At 45.5% G+C, this 20,424-nt stretch overlaps 1 protein-coding gene across 1 annotated transcript in view; it reads right to left on the bottom strand.

Annotated features, from left to right (window-relative positions):
• Nucleotides 1–20,424, bottom strand: part of LOC126458641 (glypican-5-like) — a 415,406-nt gene that overhangs the window by 171,705 nt on the left and 223,277 nt on the right. The window contains exon 4 of the mRNA XM_050095808.1: nucleotides 17,940–18,247. Coding sequence (XP_049951765.1) covers nucleotides 17,940–18,247 — 308 coding nt within the window. The remainder of the gene's footprint in view (nucleotides 1–17,939; nucleotides 18,248–20,424) is intronic.

The following is a 20,424-nucleotide window of genomic DNA, read 5'->3' on the forward strand; positions in this document are numbered from 1 at the left end:
CTGGAGCACTGATTGTGTGTTGTTGTTTGGACGAGCCAGGGGTTTGTTCATTGGTACTGACCTGAGCTCACGTTACTTGCAATCGTTAACTTTCGGTCTCACAGTGCACTGTGCCATCGACTTAGCGTTGATCTTTGTTTCTACACGCTAGGTGGCTACTTGCATTAGTTGTGTCTGGCTGGCACACAAAACTATCGTAGCAAAAAATCATTCCATATTACAGCTGCCAATATCAACAAGCATCTAACACTTTGCTAATCGCTCCATTCGTGGGCAGAGAATGATTCAACCTTTCTTCTCTCAAACTGCTCTCTCCCGTTGCATATCATTCTTGCTTAGGGCAGTAAAGTATTTCGTTCATCATCTTCACCGTGACAGCACCATCGCTGTTTAATACAACAACGACCAAATGCAGTATGAAATATCATCTTGTCACCCTTCTTTTTAACATTGCTTCACTTTGTAAATAGATTAAGACATTCTAATTCTTTTAACTTCTGCCTTTCATATCTGTTCTTTTTCAGGTTCTGTGGTTTATACAGTACTGGATGTTAAAATTGCTACACCAAGAAGAAATGCAGAAGATAAACGGGTATTCATTGGACAAACATATAATACTAGAACTGACATGTGATTACATTTTCACGCAATTTGGGTGCATAGATCCTGAGAAATCAGTACCCGGAACAACCACCTCTGGCCGTAATGACGGCCTTGATACGCCCGGACATTGAGTCAAACAGGGCTTGGATGGCGTGTACAGGTACAGCTGCCCACGCAGCTTCAACATGAGCGTATTGAGACGAGCCAGTTGCTCGCCCACCATTGACCAGACGTTTCCAATTGGTGAGAGATCTGGAGAATGTGCTGGGCAGGGCAGCATACGAACATTTCTGTATCCAGAAAGGCCCGTACGGGACCTGCAACATGCGGTCGTGCATTATCCTGTTGAAATATATTGTTTGGCAGGGATAGAGTGAGGGGTAGAGCCACGGGTCGTAACACATGTCAAATGTAACGTCCACTGTTCAAAGTACCGTCAATGTGGACACGAGGTGACCGAGACGTGTAACCAACGGCACCGCATACCATCACTCCAAGGTGATACGCCAGTATGACAATGTCACCAAACACGGATGCGACCGTCGTGATGCTGTAAACAGAACCTGGATTCATACGAAAAAATGACGTTTTTCCATTCGTGCACCCAGGTTCGTCGTTTACACCAGCACAGGCGGTCCTGTCTGTGATGCAGTGTCAAGGGTAACCGCAGCCATGGCCTCCGAGCTGATAGTCCATGCTGCTGCAAACGTCGTCGAACTGTTCGTGCAGATGGTTGTCGTCTTGCAAATGTGCCCATCTGTTGACTCAGGGATCGAGGCGTGCCTGCACGATTCGTTACAGCCATGCGGATAAGATGTCTGTCATCTCGACTGCTAGTGATACGAGGCTGTTGGGATCCAGCACGGCGTTCCGTATTACCCCCTGAACCCACCGATTCCATATTCTGCTAACAGTCATTGGACCTCGACCAACGAGAGCAGCAATAATGCAATTCGATAAACCGCAATCGCGATAGGCTAGAATCCGACCTTTATAGAAGTCGGAAACGTGATGGTACGCATTTATCCTCCTTACACGAGGCATCACAACAACGTTTCATCAGGAAACACCGGTCAGCTGCTGTTTGTGTATGGGAAATCGGTTGGAAACTTTCCTCATGTCAGCACGTTGTAGATGTCGCCACCGGCGCCAACCTTGTGTGAATGCTCTGAAAAGCTAATCATTTACATATCACAGCATCTTCTTCCTGTCGGTTAAATTTCGCGTCTGTAGCACGTCATCTTCGTGGTGTAGCAATTTTAATGGCCAGTAGTCTATTTTTTCAAAATAAAATTCAGTCGTCAGCTGCAGAATTGGGAAACGCTCTTGCTAAGAAGATTAAATTAAGGAGATGTTAGAACGGTTTACCAGCTTACAAGTATCACTGGGTCAAAGTTTATGATGACGAAAGCGAAAAAAAATGTTCAAATGTGTGTGAAATCTTATGGGACTTAACTGCTAAGGCCATCAGTCACCAAGCTTACACTCTACTTAACCTAAATTATCCTAAGGACAAACACACACACCCATGCCCGAGGGAGCACTCGAACCTCCACCGGGTCCAGCCGCACAGTCCGTGACTGCAGCGCCTAAGACCGCTCGGCTAATCCCGCGCTACACGAAATCAAAATTCCGATTTCTGCCGCAATCGGGGATTGAAATATATTCTTCAGTGAACCTGGATTTCCCGTATTTGCGCGAGCAGTCGTTCTAACTGCTCCGGCTATCCGAGCATCCTCCACGTCCAAGCCAAATTCCCAACTTGTCGCACACTACAGACGTAGCGTTCCCTTTCCCCCATCACCCTCATTGCTCGCAGCCTCTCGCTGATTCTCGCGAGAGGTCGGACGAAGAGTCCATCCCTACTGAATGATCATTAATTGCCGTCAAGGAACATATATTTAAATGTACGGTGTCTATTCTTCCGGAAGCCTGCAAATATACGCGCCTTAACGACAATTAATTACCATTTAATGAAGATGTCTGACCCCTTGCGGGAATCAGCGTGAGGTCGCGATCAATGTCAGCGATGCAGAGGGGACGGTAGCTGTGTAGTATGCGACAAGTTGGGAATTTGTGTTGGACGTAAAGAGTGCTCGGCTCGCCCATGCGCTTACGGCGACCGTCTGCGCTAAGCGCGAAAACGGGGTTCGAGTCCCGGTCCCACACAAGTTTTCAGTTGTCACCACTGAATTTATTTCAATACACAATTGCGTTTAGAACTGGAAAATCAATTTCGTCATAGGTCTGCTGGTAATAATGTCAGACGCCGCGCGCGGTAGCTGCGCGGTCTTCGTCGGTGCCTTGCCACAGTCAACCCCAAGCCCCCCCTCCCGTAGGAGGTTCGAGACCTCCCTAGGGCATGAATGTGTGATTGTTGCTAGCGTAAGATAGTTTAAATTCGATTAAGTAGTGTGTAAGTCTAGGGACGAATGACCTCAGCAGTTTGGTCCCACAGGAACTTACCAGGAATGCAGGCCGCTGTGGCCAAGCGGTTCTAGGCGCTTCAGTCAGGAACCGCGGTGCTGCTACGGTCGCAGGTTCGAATCCTGCCTCGTGCATGGATGTGTGTGATGTACTTAGGTTAGTTAGGTTTAAGTAGTTCTAAGTCTAGGAGACTGATGACGTCAGATGTTAAGCGCCTTAGTGCTTAGAGCCATTTGAATCATTTTACCAGGAATGAGTCGCAGGCGCGCTTTCCGCATGTATGAAGGCAACGCGTATACACGTCCTGTCGGCCGTCGTGCAGGGCGGCAGTTATTCAACTATATAAAAAAAATAACATTCTCTAATTACAAACTCACTGGAGTCGCATTCGGGAGGACGACGGTTCAATCCCGCGACCGGCCATCCTGATTTAGGTTGTCTGTGATTTCACTAAATCGCTCCAGGCAAATGCCGGGATGGTTCCTTTGAAACGGCACGGCCGACTTCCGTTCCCGTCCCTCCCTAATCCGATGACACCGATGACCTCGCTGTCAGGTCTCCTTCCCCAAACAACCCAACCCAAATTACAAACTACGGCGTGCACACACTTTATTCAACATGTAAACATCGCTACACATATTCGGATTTAGTATATGACATATTCGATGTGCCTGCCATCATTGGCGATGATGTGGCGCAGACGAATAGCAGAATTCTGCATGACCTCCTGAATGGCTGTTTTCAGCTCAGCAATGGTTCCGGGGTTCTTGTTGTACACCTTGTCTATAATACAGTCGCACGTGTTCAGATCCGGAGAATATGGCGGCCAATCGAGCCCCATTCCAATGGCATCTGGGTACCGCAGAGCCAAAGTGCCGGCCCCGAAGTGCTCCTCCAGAACATCAAACGCTCTCCTGCTCTGATATTGTCGAGCGCCGTCATGAATCAACCACTTCTTGTCGACATCAGGGTCGCTTTGGATAATGGGGATGAAATCATATTCTAAGACGTTCACGTACTGTTCGGTAGCCACCGTGCCATCAAGGAATATCGCACCGGTTATTCTGTGACTGGACACTGCACTGCACACTGTCACCTGTTGAGGGTGAAGAGACTTCTCTATCGCGATATGCGGATTCTCAGTCCCCCAAATGCGTCAATTTTGCCTATAGACGAACCCATCCAAATGAAAGTGGGCTCGATCGCTAAACCAAACTACACTAATTCCTATGATGCCCCGCCGCCAACAGTGCAGTTTGAACGTCCTAACGCAACCCGTTCAGGAGTTATGAGGATTTTATTTCATATTGTTCAATAATTGTCACCCTGTACGTTCTCCATTCACTGACACCGAACTCTGCATTTAGTTGATTCACCTGGTGCTTCTAGAAGCTCAGGCAACGGCCTTGCCGTAGTGGATTCACCGGTTCCCGAAGCAACGCGCTGTCGGGCGTGGTCGGCACTTGGATGGGTGACCATCCGGGCCGCTATGTCCTGTTGCCATTTTTCGGGATGCACTCTGCTTTGTGATGCAAACTGAGGAGCTACTCGACCGATTAGTAGCGGGTCCGGTCACAGGAAACCATCATAACGACCGGGAGAGCGGTGTGCTGACCACACGCCGCTCCTATCCGCATCCTCATTGAACATGACACGGCGGTCGGATGGTCCCGATGGGCCACTTGTGGCCTGAAGACGGAGTGCTTCTAGAAGCTCACTCGTCTCCAGGATAGTGGAAAGTGGAATGGGCAGGCGCTATACCAACCGCCCGTGGTGCCATCTTCAACCTTTAATAAATGAAGTTCTATACCAGCCTTTGAGTAGGACCTCTTAACCTAAATTCCATACTGACACTTGATGAGCGGTTGAGCCTTTTTATCTACTGTATAAATTCTTTATTATATGACTTACCTATACTTTTTATACGCACCAGCTTAATTCTTCAGTTATAATAATCGCATATGCATTTTGATATCATTATACTTCCTTGATTTTGATGTCTGCTTAGCGGTGTACTCAATACGTTTCTTGTACCTTACATACACGTAAGGCCGCGTTCTGATGATTCGTGTTTTCCTAAATTTTGTAGACTTTCGAAGATGACAGATTAATCTACCGAATCCGATAAGGTACTATAAGGCAATCCCGTTATGCAATCGACGACTGAATTTTATTTTGAAGAAAGAAATACCTTCATTTTCGAAGCTGAGAGAGCAAAATCTCACTGCAAGTCCAATGAAACAAGAATAGAGAAATAACAAATCATTTATGTGAATCAAATTAATTAATCGTAACGAAAGCAATAAAAAAGAAAACTGCAGAACAAACGTATAAACACTGGTATAACAGTTTAGTGAATAAAGATTTGTGGATTTTAATTTACAAAATGTAGCAAAGCTGAGATCCATTATAAGGATTGCTTAATGTCAGCCGCTAAATGTTAAGAAAAGACGGGCGCCGGCAGAGAGCGTGGCAACGCGAGGGAAGGACGCGCGGAACCCAGGGCGCCCCTCTTTTGTTTCCGGCCATTTCCATTTACGACGAGATTCCTAGTGGGGCTGTCGCATTCCCCTCCCCTACTACCGCCCCTCCACCCCGCGCACACACGTAGCTGTCTCTCTCTCTCTCTCCGTGCCGCGCCGCTCCCACAATGCCGAACACTGAATTTATGTTATTTGAAGGGACGAGCTGTTTTAAATCTGGAACAATGGCTCGTTTGTTCCCTAATTCTGCCCTTTTTTGTCCTTTTCCCCGCGCGAGTGCGCAGCGGGCCAACTGCGGCGGCCGAGATAGACAGAGCAGCCGCAGAGATCACAGCCGCGTCCCGCCGTCCAGGCGAAGCAACGATCTGTGACTGCAGAATCTCGTCTCTCTGTCGCTTTCACGAAAAAAGTTCACTTAACTTCATACCTATTGTATCAGGCTGAAGAGGAACCCACATCTCGACATGCAGATTCTCTGTAGCAATACGTGTTTCGCTCACTCTCTCTCTCAGTAAGAATGGTATTTGCTCCTTCCTACTCATTACAGTATTCTGGGACACTTATAATTGAAAAAAAAAGCAGATGAACCTAGTATAAAAGAAAGATAGAAGTACGGTCCCGCCAAGTTACAGACCAATATCCTTAACTTCTGTTTGCTGCAGAATCCTTGAACATATTCTCAGTTCGAATGTAACAAGATTTCTTGCGACTAAGAACCTTATGCCCACGGATCAGCATGGTTTTAGAAAGCACTGCTCGTGCGAAACTCAGCTTGCCCTATTCTCACATGATATACAGAGGTAGATGAAGGGCCAGCGGCAGATTCAATATTTCTATATTTCCGTTAATCATTTGACACGGTGACCCATTACAGGCTGTTAAGGAAGGTACGAGCCTATTGAATAAGCTCACAGATATATGAGTGGTTCGAAGACTTCTTAAATAATAGAACCCAACATCTTGACGGCGAGTGTCCATCAGAGACAAGGGTATCGTTAGGAGTGCCCCAGGGAAGTGTGGTAGCACCGCTGTTGTTCTCTGTATATACAAATGATTTGGCGGCCGGAGGGTGGGGGGAGCAGCAATCTGCGGTTGTTTGCTGACGATGCCGTGGTGTGCGGTAAGGTCTCGAAGTTGAGTGACTGTAGGAAGATACAAGGCGATGTAGGCAAAATTTCCAGTTGGTGTGATGAACGGCAGCTAGCTCTAAATGTGGAACAACGTTTGTTAATGCAGATGAGTGCGCAGAACACACCTTTAATTTTCGGATGCAGTATTACTACTGTTCTGCTTGACGTAGTCAAGTCGTTTAAACGTCTGGCAATAACGTTGCAAAGAGATATGATGTAGAGTGAGTATGTGAAAAATATGGTAGGGAAGGCAAATGGTCTAGTTCGGTTTGTTGGGAGAATTTTAGGAAAGAGTGGTTCACTTGTAAGGGAGACCGCATACAGGACGGTTGTGCGACCTGTTCTTGAGTACTGCTTAAGTGTTTGGGTAACGTACTAGGTCGGATTGCAGGAGGACATCGAAGCATTTCAGAGGCAGGCGGCTAGGTTTGTTACCGGTAGGTTCGAACAACGCCTAAGTGTTATGGAGATGCTTCAAGAACTCAGATGGGAATCCCTGGAGGGAATGCGACGTTCTTTTCGAGAAGCACTATTGAGATAATTTAGAGAACCGGCATTTGAAGGTGACTCCCGAACGATTCTACTGCCGTCAACATACATCGCGCGTAAGGATCACGAAGACAGGTACGGGAAATTAGGGCCCACACGGAGGTGTACATACAGTCGTTTTTCCCTCGCTCTGTTTGCAAGTCAACAGGAGGGTAAATTACAAGTAGTGGAACAGGGTTCCCTCCACCACGCACCGTACAGTGGCTTGCAGATTGTAAATGTAGATGTAGACTGTGACGTGCTGAACCGTAAATATAGCGCAAGCAAATACAGGAAGGAAAACTGTGGCTTTGCGATCACTAACAGGCTGGTACATTGACCGTGACCAGGCCAAATATCTCAGAAAATAAGCGTCAAACGAAAAAATAACAAAGAAAGAAAGTTGTCTAGCTTGAAGGGGGAAACCAGATGGCGCTATCGTTGGCCCTCTAGATGGCGCTGCCATAGGTCAAACGGATATCAACTGCGTTTTTTAAATAGGAACCCCCATTTTTTATTACGTATACGTGTACTACGCAAAGAAATATGAATGTTTTAGTTGGACCACTTTTTCGTTTTGTGATAGATGGTGCTGTAATAGTCACAAATATATGGCTCACAACTTTAGACGAACAGTTGATGACAGATAGGTTTTTTAAATTAAAATACAGAACGTAGGTAAGTTTGAACATTTTATTTCGGTTGTTCCAGTGTGATACATGTACCTTTGTGAACTTATCATTTCTGAGAACGCATGCTGTTACAGCGTGATTACCAGTGAATACCACATTAACGCTATAAATGCTCAAAATGATGTCCGTCAATCTCAATGCATTTGGCAATACGTGTAACGACATTCCTGTCAACAACGAGTAGTTTGCCTTCCGTAATGTTCACACTTACATTAACAATGCGCTGACGCATGTTGTCAGCCGTTATCGGTGGATCACGATAGCAAATATCCTTCAACTTTTCCAACAGAAAGAAATCCGGGGACGTCAGATCCGGTGAACGTGCGGGCCATGGTACGGTGCTTCGACGACCATTCCACCTGTCATGAAATATGCTATTCAATACCGCTTCAACGGCACGCGAGCTATGTGCCGGACATCAATCATGTTGGAAATACATCGTCATTCTGTCATGCAGCGAAACATGTTGTACTAACATCGGTAGAACATTACGTAGGAAATCAGCATACATTGCACCATTTAGATTGCCATCGATAAAATGAGGGCCATTTATAGTTCCTCCCATAATGCCACACCATACATTAACCCGCCAAGGTCGCTGACGTTCCACTTGTTGCAGCCATTGTGGATTTTTCGTTGTCCAATAGTGCATATTATGCCGGTTTACGTTACCGCTTTTGATGAATGACACTTCGTCGCTAAATAGAAAGCGTGCAAAAAATCTGTCATCGTCCGTAATTTCTCTTGTGCCCAGTGGCAGAACTGTACACGACGTTCAGAGTCGTCGCCATGCAATTCCTGGTGCATAGAAATATGGTACGGGAGCAGTCGACATTGATGTAGCATTCTCAACACCGACGTTTCTGAGATTTCCGATTCTCGCGCAATTTGTCTGCAACTGATGTGCGGATTATCTACGACATCAGCTAAATAAAACACCTACTTGGGCATCATCATTTGTTGCAGGTCGTGGTTGATGTTTTGTATGTGGCTGTACACTTCTTCTTTCCTTAAATAACGTAACTATCCGGCGAACTGTCCGGACACTTGGATGATGTCGTCCAGGATACCGAGCAGCATCCATAGCACACGCCCATTGGGCACTATGATCACAATTTTAACAAGGGTAATGTATCACGAAACAAATACCGTCCGCACTGACGGAGTGTTACGTGATACGACGTACTTATACGTTTGTGACTATTACAACGCCATGTATTGCAAAGCGAAAGAAGTGGTCCAACTAGAACATTCATATTTCTTTACGTACTACACGAATATGTAATAAAAATGGGGGTTCCTGTTTAAAAAAACGCAGTTGTTATCCATTTGACCTATGGCAGCGCCATCTAGCGGGCCAACCATAGCGCCATCTGGTTTCCTCCTTCAAGCTAGACGAGTTTCGTCCTTTGTAGTTTTTTCGTTTGATGCTTATTTCGTGAGATATTTGGCCCGGTCACTATCAACGGACCATCCTGTATATTCGCAGTGGTTAGACACTAGACTCGCATTCGGAAGGACGACGGTTTAATCCCGCGTCCGGCCATCCTGATTTAGGTTTTCCGTGATTTCCCTAAATCACTCCAGGCAAATGCCTGGATGGTTCCTCTGAAAGGGCACGGCCGACTTCCTTCCCCATCCTTCCCTAATCCGATGAGACCGATGACCACGCTGTCTGGTCTCCTTCCCCAAACCAACCAACCAACCAACCAACCTGTATATTCATGCCAGTCGGAGTGACCGAGCGGTTCTGGGCTCTATAATCAGGAACCGCGCCACGGCTACGGTCGCAGGTTCGAATCCTGCCTCGGGCATGGATGTGTGTGATTTCCTTAGGTTAGTTAGGTTTAAGTAGTTATAAGTTCTAGGGGACTGATGACCTCAGAAGTTAAGTCCCATAGTGCTCAGAGCCATTTGAACCATTTTTGTATATTCATTCATCTTATTTGTTTAAGTGCCAGGTTCCGTGGGACTGTGGGAGTCACAGCTCCTTGGTCATGGACGAGTCAGCTTATAAAATGACAATGATTGTGAGAGATTATGTGAAGAAAACACTCACTGCAGAGAGACGTCCTCAGCCATTTCTGTGAACTCCTGTACAGAATGGGAATGTGCCACTAGGGAACCTTTCAAGTTGCATTTGAATACTCGGCGGTTATCACTCAACTTGTCCAATTCTCCTGGAGTATTTAACGTGACTAACTTATCTTTGGTATTCAATGAAAGTGATATGAGATCCCTTTTTATTCGATGTGTCGTACTTCATATTTGTACACGGGATATTTCCCAACGAGAAGTCTTCAGTAGATGATATATTACGACTCAGAGGTTCTGAGTCAAAGCAATGTGATCTTTGGGTGTCAGTAGCTTTTTTCCTTGCCAGTATATCATTCAGTGAGTAGTAAGTGAGAGAGTTTAGGCCATGCTGCTGAGCGGTCTGGAAACAACTAGCAAAAATGCAGAGGATGTTGCTGTTTGGATGTGAAGGTACTCACGTATGGTTGTCGCTGCATTGCTTTCTCGCACGTGATTTAACGCGAATTTGAGAAAGGCAATTTTTTTTTGCATGTTTTTTTATTGATTCAGGTCAGTTAGTTTGATTATCGAGACAGGATTAAACAAAAGTATCTGCTCACATAACTTAGACTGAAGAGTTATAAATTCGCCATTCTTTTACCATTTTATTAGTTAACTTCGTGGCAGAGTCTTATTTTTTATAACAAGTTATTTTTGTTAAGATGGTTGTAATTCTTAAGGGGCTCCGGAACGCCATATACTTGCAATGTTAAAATAACGCTTATAAATTACATCTTTCCTCACAAAGTATTTGAGGTAGGAAGTTGAACTTTTTACAGATTATTTATTGGAATATGGGCTACAACATAACACAGGGATTTTACAAAATTTTAGTTCAGTTATTAAAGATGATTTTTTTTCAATTATAATGAAAATTCACAACATTTTTTTGCAATTTTTTATTTATATATTCAAAAATATACAGTTTTTTGGAAAAAGGCTGTGTTAAATTGTGCAGAAGGTACTGTGTAACATTTACTGAAAGTTTGAAACAAATATGTTTGGAAGATCCTTAGAAAACATGTAATTAGTATGAAAAATAAAAGTTTTGGGAATCGAGCGACAAAGATTGGATTAACTTTTTAGTGCATTCCAGGTCCATAGGATGGATTATCTTCATCCTCTGCAAAATCCTCCTCCAGCTTCCTCCTGTTCCTCCTCCTATTTACTCTTGCTTCTATTTCTAGACTCTTTACAGCCCTGTCTGCAGTCCGAAGGCGTTCCTTGTCTAAAGCAAGCATCGCTCGTTGTTGTGTTCGTAGATTTTGCTACCATTTTCTTCAGTTGCAGTTACTGCAACACTGTTCCAAAAGGTGGTCATGTATGAACACTTATCACATTTCAGTTGTATTTCACTAGCAAGTCCTACGTGCTTTATTATGTAAGAGTTCCAGACCAACTTCACTACAATGAATACATCTTACACAGTTTGAAAAAATTCCTTTGAGAACCGACATATCAAATATTTCATTCACATCCGATTCGCCCATAAAACATTCATAGTTTTCACTCACTGAACCAAGCTTCTTCTGTGAAGTATTTTCTTTCCCACTTTGACTGCTATGGGCAGGTGTACTTGAGAGGTTAGGTTCACTCACTTGGTTATCGTCTTTATTGTTTACAGTAATAACACATACCTTTGGCTTTCCAACATTTCTCCTTTTCTTAAAAGCCTTCAGAGGATTTCTAATAACTTTACTTTTACTCATTATTATACTTCAACAAAACAGAGACTCAAGAAACAGAATTAATTACGAATATTTTCGAGATAACGACAGAGTAAATAAACATGAAACAATCGACAATCAAACCAGCGATATATATTGAACCATCACAGGTTAGCCACAACACATACTTTATCTCACATCACTAAAATGTACCTGATGAACACGGACGTTAGTAATAACACCATTTGACAGCAGTTTAACAGCGCCACAGTGGGTCACGCCCATGTAGAACACATTTCAAAAAAAATTTAAAAATAGTTGTAGTCTTCGGAAATGAATAAATTATATATCTATTAAAAGGTAATAGTCTGCAGATTCAGAAAACGCAAAAAAGTAAAAATTGAACTTATCATGATTTTGAGCCTTTCCGGAGCCCCTTAAGGAATGAGATTGATAATACAATTTTGAATGCTAGACTCTTTTCAGTCACTTAGCAAGTTGAGTTTCTTTCACAGTCTCCTGACGAAAGTTTAATTTTGTAGTTGTTTGTCACCGCATTGCATTTAACGGAACACAGTTGCTCAAAACATAAGGCAAAATGTGGATAGCATAGTTGCTTCTGCATGCATTGCACTTGTCAAGTTTTTTCTTTCGTTGGTTTGCCACTGCACTGTATTTTAATATTAAAATAATTCAAATGTGTGTGAATTTCTAAGGGACCAAACTGCCGTTGTCATCAGTCCCTAGACTTACACACTACTTAAACTAACTTATGATAAGAACAACACACACACACACACACACCCATGCCCGAGAGAGGACTCGAACCTCCGGCCGCACAATCCGTGACATGGCGCCTTAAACCGCGCGGCCACTCCGCGCGGCCCTTTAATGTTCACCACTGTCGAGTAGTACCGAGTTGTCGTTACCACAAGGTAAGTCATCAAAATTTATTAGGTCCAGTTTAATACCAGTCAGGAAGCAGTAAATGCGTTCACATTCAAGCTTTGCCTTTGAAAATTATTATGAGGTTCAGTTCAGTAAAGTTTAGTTCAGGTCTCATTTACTTTCTCAACCAATCTTTTACTTACAGTGCAGTGTCATACACGCGTGTGTGTACCATTTTATTTAGTCACCTCGCGAACATAAATTTGCACGAAATTTTCACAGAAGCATTTTGGAAAGTTATTCTTTCAAAGCGTCGTTTGTAATTTTATGTAGAATCTTTATTCTGATAGTTTTGTGTGTCGGAACTGTAACACAAGCACTGTGACGTCACGCATTGTAGCACTGTTCACTGCACTGTACAGTACAGAATTTCACAGGATAGCCTATTTAGTATACAGTTTTACAAAGTCTAATTATTTTTAGTGTAAGTTAATTGCAGTACAGCTATACCATTAAAAATGGATTTGGCAACACTTTTAAGTAGCGTTGACGTAAGCACACGATTTGCATTGTTCAGGTTCACGTTGTCATACAGACACACACGAAATTTAAGAATAGGTAACCAGTTTACGTGTACAAAAACAAGAAACATCGATAAAAAAGCGAAACGGTTACAAATGTTTGTATGCCTGGTACAGTATAGTCGAAGACAAGGGCAATACTGTGTAATACTCTGCCACCAGTCGCCTGAATTTTCGGCAATGTTTTCATTCCCCAATATGGTCATGGAAATGTCTGCTACAGGCGTGGCCACGTGGACGAACCTAAATGTCAAGACACTGTGGTGTGAAGTTAGAATGTGTTAATACATTTATTTTAACATATGTGTCTTAAATCTAAATAGAATAGACATAAAAGTTTGCCCTAGATTAAGAAAAATTGAATCTAAATGTGTTAGTGTGTCTCAAACCAAAAGAAAGTGTTGAACTCAACGACAGGGCGCATGAAAGCTCGCTAATGGTAGGGAGCCCGTGGGGTGCTTCCGTGACGTCAGCGACAGGGAACCGCTGCAGCAGAATCGGCCTAACTTGATTCCTGACAGTTGCAGCGGGCTGAGCGTCGCGTCGCAGCTGCGCGCGCCTTGCTCAACGAGTCACGTAACGCGATTTTGTAAACGCCTGCATCGGCAGCGCCTCAGAGCTGCCAGGGAACTTCTTATACCAACTCCACTACACGCTCGTCTTTATGTAATTTTTTATATTTTAGTTGTTAGATCAGCTTTATTATGAGTTCTATTTTATGAGTTTTATTTTCCTTTCTTGTTCCAGTTCGGGATTTTCATTTTATGTTTTATATTTTTATAATTTTGCCTTTTTTAGTTTTTTGGGGGTCACCAGCTTTCTGACTGGTTTGATGCGGCCCGCCACGAATTCTTCTCCTGTGCCAGCCTCTTTATCTCAGAGTAGCACTTGCAACCTACGTCCTCAATTATATGCTGGATGTATTCCAATCTCTGTCCTCCTCTACAGTTTTTGCCATCTACAGCTCGCTCTAGTACCATGGAAGTCATTCCCTCACGCCTTAACAGATGTTATCTTATGCCTTCTCCTTCCACATATTCCTTTCCTCTCCGATTCTGCGCAGAGACTCTTCATTCCTTACCTTATCAGTCCACCCAGTTATCAACAGTCGTCTGTTGCGCCACATCTCAAATGCTTCGATTCTCTTCTATTCCGGTTTACCCACATTCCATGTTTCACTATCATACAGTGCCGTACTCAAGACGTATGTTCTCAGAAATTTCTTCCTCAGATTAACGTATGTGTCAAATCTTATCGGACTTAACTGCTAAGGTCATCAGTCCCTAAGCTTACACACTACTTAACCTAAATTATCCTAAGGACAAACACACACATCCATGCCCTAAGGACTCGAACCTCCGCCGAGACCAGCCGCACAGTCCGTGACTGCAGCGCCCTAGACCGCTCGGCTAATCCCGCTCGGCCTCAAATTAACGCCTATGTTTGATGCTAGTAGCCTTCTCTTGGCCAGGAATGCCAAATTCGACATAGCTAGTCTGCTTCTGATGTCCTCCTTACTTCGTCAGTCATTGATTATTTTAATGCCTAGGTATCAGAATTGCTTAACTTGAAGTACCTAGCGCCAATTAATCGTGATGTTAACTTTCTCGCTGTTCTCATTTCTGCTACTTCTCTTTACTTTCGTCTTTCTTCGATTTTCTCTCAATCCATATTCTGTGCTCAGACTGTTCATTCCATTCAGTAGATCATGTAATTCTTCTTCACTTTCACTCAGGATTGCAGTTTCATCAGCGAATCGTGTCATTGGCATCCTTTCACCTTGTATTTTAATTCCACTTCTGAACCTTTCTTTTATTTCCATCATTGCTTCTTGGATGTACAGACTGAACAGTAGGGGCCCGAAGACTGCATTCTTGTCTTACACTCTTTTTAATCTGAGCACTTCCTTCTTGGTCGTCCACTCCTATTATTCCCTCTTGGCTCTTGTACATATCGTATGTTACCGGTATCTACCTATAGCTTACCCCTACGTTTGTCAGAATTTCGAACATCTTGCACCATTTTACATTGTCGAACGCTTTTCCCAGGTCGACAAATCCTATGAACGTGTCTTGATTTTTCTTCAGTCTTGCAACCATTATCAACCGCAACGTCAGAATTGCCTCTCTCGTGCCTTTACCTTTTTTAGTTAAGATGACAATGTTTTCAGCTCATCTTAGGATGGGAGGCAGGCACGCGGGATACGCCACGGGGCGCCAAGCTATACTGACTCACGCTTGCATATTTAACTGTACCAATAAAACTTTAACCTTTACCAATGGATGTCAGGCTGTCCACGGGAAATCATAACTTTTTCTTGGCGCGGTAGTCGATTCGGCGCCGTCCTTCAGTAAGGGCGCATGTGCAGATTTACAGAACATTGTCAATTTATTTTCTTGTCCCTCCTCGTACAGCCCTTTGCATTAGCAGAGAGAGACCATTCCATCAGCACAGAGCAAGGATGCGCAGTGGTCAGCTTACTGCACTCCCAGTTCGGGAAGACGACGCTTCAGACGAGCGTCCGGCCATCCAGCTTTAAGTGTTTCATGGATTCCCTAAAACGCTTAAAGCAAATGCCGAGATGGTTTCTTCGAAAGGGCATTGCCGGTTTCCTTCCCCAATCCACCCTAATCCGAACTTGTGCTCCGTCTCTAATGACCTGTTTCTCAATTCTTCCTTCCTTCCTTACCATTCTAGCACGCTGACGTGTATGTTATGGGGCCTCACCCCCCACCCGTATGTTATGGGGCCTCACCCCCCACCCCCCACCACCCCAACGCAAACTACGAGTAAATATATTCGCAACTTAGCGACGATGGAGACAATCGATCTAAAAGTTTTACATAAAGCTAAATACTCCTTGGGTAGTCAAGTGGTATGACGGCCATACTGCCATACTTGGCCGAAAGCTCGAGCAATTTTAATTACTTGACGCGGTCGGAAACACAAGAACTTTTAATTCAATGTTACCGCCGCGTCACTCTGCATTCTTACGTGGCTGTAGTGTACCTGCTTGGCATCCACATCCATTTTCCACAAGGAGACACTCTCTTGCTGCTATAAGACTTCATCACGACGGTAGTTTTCCAACTCGCTATGATCAGGGCTTGATGAGACCATTTTCTTTTTCACAGTCGCTGAGCGAGTCTACGAGACTTTGAAGAATACCGTCTTGCTTCAAGAATATGTATTCATCTGTACGTCACCTATGAACCGAAATGCATCAGTTGCAAAGAGAAAATACCATTTCTGAGATAGAAGAAAGAGGAAAATGTGAAATTTCAAGGCCGAAAAGAGCCCCATTCCAAGAACTGTGGTTAACGGAAGCTCTGTAGGCTGCTACAAAGCGAAGCATACCGTCATAGAATTACAGAAAATTCGGTAATCCATCTGGCATGGCTGTAGAATAATGTGTCAAAATGAGGAGGTGAAGACCATCTTGCATTAGATCTAGACTGTCAAGAAGTGGTTGTACCGGTGAGTACAGCGCCATCTGTCACAAAGCGAAAAAAATGGTCCAAGTAAAACATTCATATTTCTTTACGTTCTACACCAATATGTAATAAAAAATGGGTTTCCTATTTTAAAAAAGGCAGTCGATATCCGTTTGACCTATGGCAGCGCCATCTAGCGGGCCAACGATAGAGTCTACTGGTTTCCCCTTTCAAGCCAGACGAGTTTCGTTCTTTGTACTTTTTTCGTTTGACGCTTATTATGGACCACCCTGTATATCGTGCTCGGCGAAAAGACTACAGACATCGAACCATTGTGTAAACTTCCCTGAATAGACTCTGAGACTGAGTTGACTGTCAGCAGTTTCCAGAAGAAGACATAGAATCAAAATTCGCGGTACTTGGACCATTTTTAATGTCTCCTGCGAGACATTACTTCACATTCCTGACAATATGACGAGTCCATTTCTGTGGACAGTATTTTCACGTGTAGCCTCTTTATCCTCGCCGGTTGCTGTGGACTTGTCTTACTTGTAAGCACGCAGACCAGACTCGGAGAAAATAGGCAATTTGCCCACCTAAGTGGTATGTTATGTCCCCGCCGCAGCCGCTGTGATCCACAACCCCACGACGACTACCGCAGTCCACTTCACGCCTCCGCCGCCCCACACCGAACCCAGCGTTATTGTGCGGTTCGGCCCCCGGTGGACCCCCCAAGGGAACGTCTCACACCAGACGAATGTAACCCCTATGTATGCGTGGTAGAGTAATGATGGTGTACGCGTACGTGGAGAACTTTTTTGCGCAGCAATCGTCGACATAGTGTAGCTGAGGCGGAGTAAGGGGAATCAGCTCGAATTTTCCGAGGCAGATGGAAAACCGCCTAAAAACCATCGACAGACTGGCCGGTTCACCGGACCTGGACACAAATCCGCCGGGCGGATTCGTGCCGGGGATCGGCCCTCCTTCCCGCCCGGAAAGCCGCACGGCCAACCGGGCGGGCCTACCTAAGTGCTATTGCCCACTTAAGTGGTAAAATTTGGAAATTTGTAAGTTTCAATGGGACCAAACTGCTGAGGTCATCCCTAGGCTTACATACTAGTTAATCTAACTTAAACTAACTTACGCTAAGGACAACACACACACACCCATTACCGAGGGAAGACTCGAACCTCCGACGGGGGGGGGGGGGGGGGTGATCCGTGCGAACCGTGGCAAGGAGCCTAAAACGCGCGGCTACCCCGCGCGGCACATGACTGGTATCATCAGTTGTTTGGAAAAACGAAGCTACTCTGATCACCCTTGCGAGTTTGTTGCTTTATTATATTGCACATGTCATCCTTACAAGTGTTAGGCGCTGCTTGTACGTGATTAATGTCACAGCAATGTTTGAAGGACAAATGACGGCGCACCTGTTGCTGCAGAGTGGCGCTCCGCTCGACGGCGGCCGCGACCGCCCCCGCGATGCGCGCGTCGAGCGAGCGCAGCGCGTCGTCGACGGCTCCCCGGCCCTGGACGGCGGCGAGCAGCCTCTCGGCGGCCTCGACGTAGCCGTTCCACGGCAGGTCCAGCTCGGCGGCGCGCTGCGTCAGGCAGCCGCGCAGCACGTTCAGGCAGAGCCCGGCGCAGGGGCGCACGCGCCTCTGAAGGCCGCGGCAGCGCCAGCAGTGCGACATGCGCACCAGCGCCGCGTGGCACTGCGCCTCGGCCGCCGCCCCACCTGTGGCGAAAACAGCGGGAACGGTGTTCAGTCTGAGCAGACAGGGTAGCATCGTCACAGCATGTGGTAGCGCGAGCAGTACAGCATATGCAGCAGCGCCACGTGGCACTGCACGTCGGCCGCTTCTCCTCCTCTGGGAACACGGCAAGTGTTGTGCTTAGTTACAGCGGTCTGCGGCAGGTCTGACTGCATATTGAGCCAGTGCAGCCTCATCACAGCACGTGGCAGTGCAAACAGGATGTGGCACCGTGCCTGGGCCGCTACTTCGCCATTGGTAGCAGGGTGCTATTTACCTACTTCAATCTGAATCAGCTATGTAGCACACACAGCCAGTGCAGGATTATCGCGGCGTGTGCTAGCATGAGTAATACGACACACACAGCACCGAAGACTGCCATGCTGGCAGCTCCACTGCAGTAACAGGGGTGACGTTCAGATACATCAGTCTTAAGTAGCAGAGTAGCAGTATGGTATCAACACAGCATATGGTAGAGCAAACACTTCGATTTCTGCAGCACGTGACATGAGACCTGGTGCTACTCCACCTGTGACAGCATTACAGGCACCTGCACAGCACGTCGAGCTAGTATGTGGCAGTGCGAGGAGTATGATATGAGCAGCAGTGCAGTCCAGCTATGCTCACTGTATAGGACTGGGCCGATTTGCGGCACAGTCATGCAGCGCAGCTTCAGCACACTATATGGCTCTCTGAGCTGTACGGCACGAGCAACACAGGTGTTATTCAGTTACAGCAGCCTGAGGCAGGTGTCCAACATGTTGAGCAGGCAGCGCTATAGTTCTATGCAGTTACTGAAACTGGAGGTAGTCATACAGTACACTGAATCATTTCAGCAGCATTGTGCTATGAGCTGTGTGACATACAGGGTGATCAAAAAGTCAGTATAAATTTGAATCCTTAATAAACCACGGAATAATGTAGATAGAGAGGTAAAAATTAACACACATGCTTGGAATGACATGGGGTTTTATTAAAAAAAAAAAAAAAACAAAGTTCACAAACTGTCCGACAGATGGCGCTGGACAGCAAAACGTCAGTGACTGCGCATGACAATCGTGTACAAAAGGAGCTGTAATGAGAGACACAATCAGATGCACGAGCAGTCGCAGCATGTTCAGGTTACCTGAAAAGGCGCTTTTAGTGAAGCTGTATTATCAGAATGGGGAATGTGCTAGTTCAGCGTTACGATCCTATCGCCATAGAGAGGGGATTCGAACGGGTAAATGTTCGTTGACAAATGCAGCTGTGGCGAGAATGATTTCAAAGTTCGAAGCCACGGGTTGTTTAGACGATAAACCCTGTAGTGGCCGACCGAGCACAAGGAGTAATGCTGCCGAGACAGTTCAGGAAGAAATGGAGACTGTAGCGGGTTCGTCTATGCACGGGGAAGTCAGCGCTCGTGCAGTCGCACGTCGCACCGGCATTCCATACACAACTCTTTGGTTGGCACTTAGGCGTACCCTACGATGCTATCCGTACAAAATCGATCGGCGATTTAGTGAAGCGGAGGGCATTTGCGGTGTGAGCGTTGGGCGTTTCAAAAGATGGTGGAAGATGATGATTGGTTGAGTAACCTGTTGTGGACCGACGAAGCTCATTTCACGCTCCGAGGGTCTGTCAACGCCCACAACTCCAGAATTTGGGCTACCGAAAATCCTAGAACTGTCGTGGAAACTCCATTGCACGACGAGAAAGTCACGGTATGAGTTGGATTTAGCACATCTACCGTTATAAGGGCTTTTTTCTTCGGGGAAATGCGTGATTCTGGTTTTGTAACTGCTACCGTGACGGGTGAGAGGTACGCCGATATGTTACAGAATCGCATCATCCCCAGCCTGGCTGATTAACACTTGCTGGAACGAACGATGTTTATGCAGGATGGCGCTCCACCCCATATTGCTAGACGCGTGGAAGATCTCTTGCGCGTGTCGTTTGGTGATGATCGTGTGCTCAGCCGCCACTTTCGTCATGCTTGGCGTCCTAGGACCCCAGACCTCAGTTCGTGCAATTATTGGCTTTGGGGTTACCTAAAGTCGCAAGTGCATCGTGATCGACCGACATCTCTAGGGATGCTGAAAGACAATATCCGACGCCAATGCCTCACCATAACTCCGGACATGCTCTACAGTGCTATTCAAAACATTATTCCTCGATTACA

This window comes from Schistocerca serialis, chromosome 2 (genome assembly GCF_023864345.2).
Source record: "Schistocerca serialis cubense isolate TAMUIC-IGC-003099 chromosome 2, iqSchSeri2.2, whole genome shotgun sequence".
In the NCBI taxonomy this organism is placed as follows: Eukaryota; Metazoa; Arthropoda; class Insecta; order Orthoptera; family Acrididae; genus Schistocerca; species Schistocerca serialis.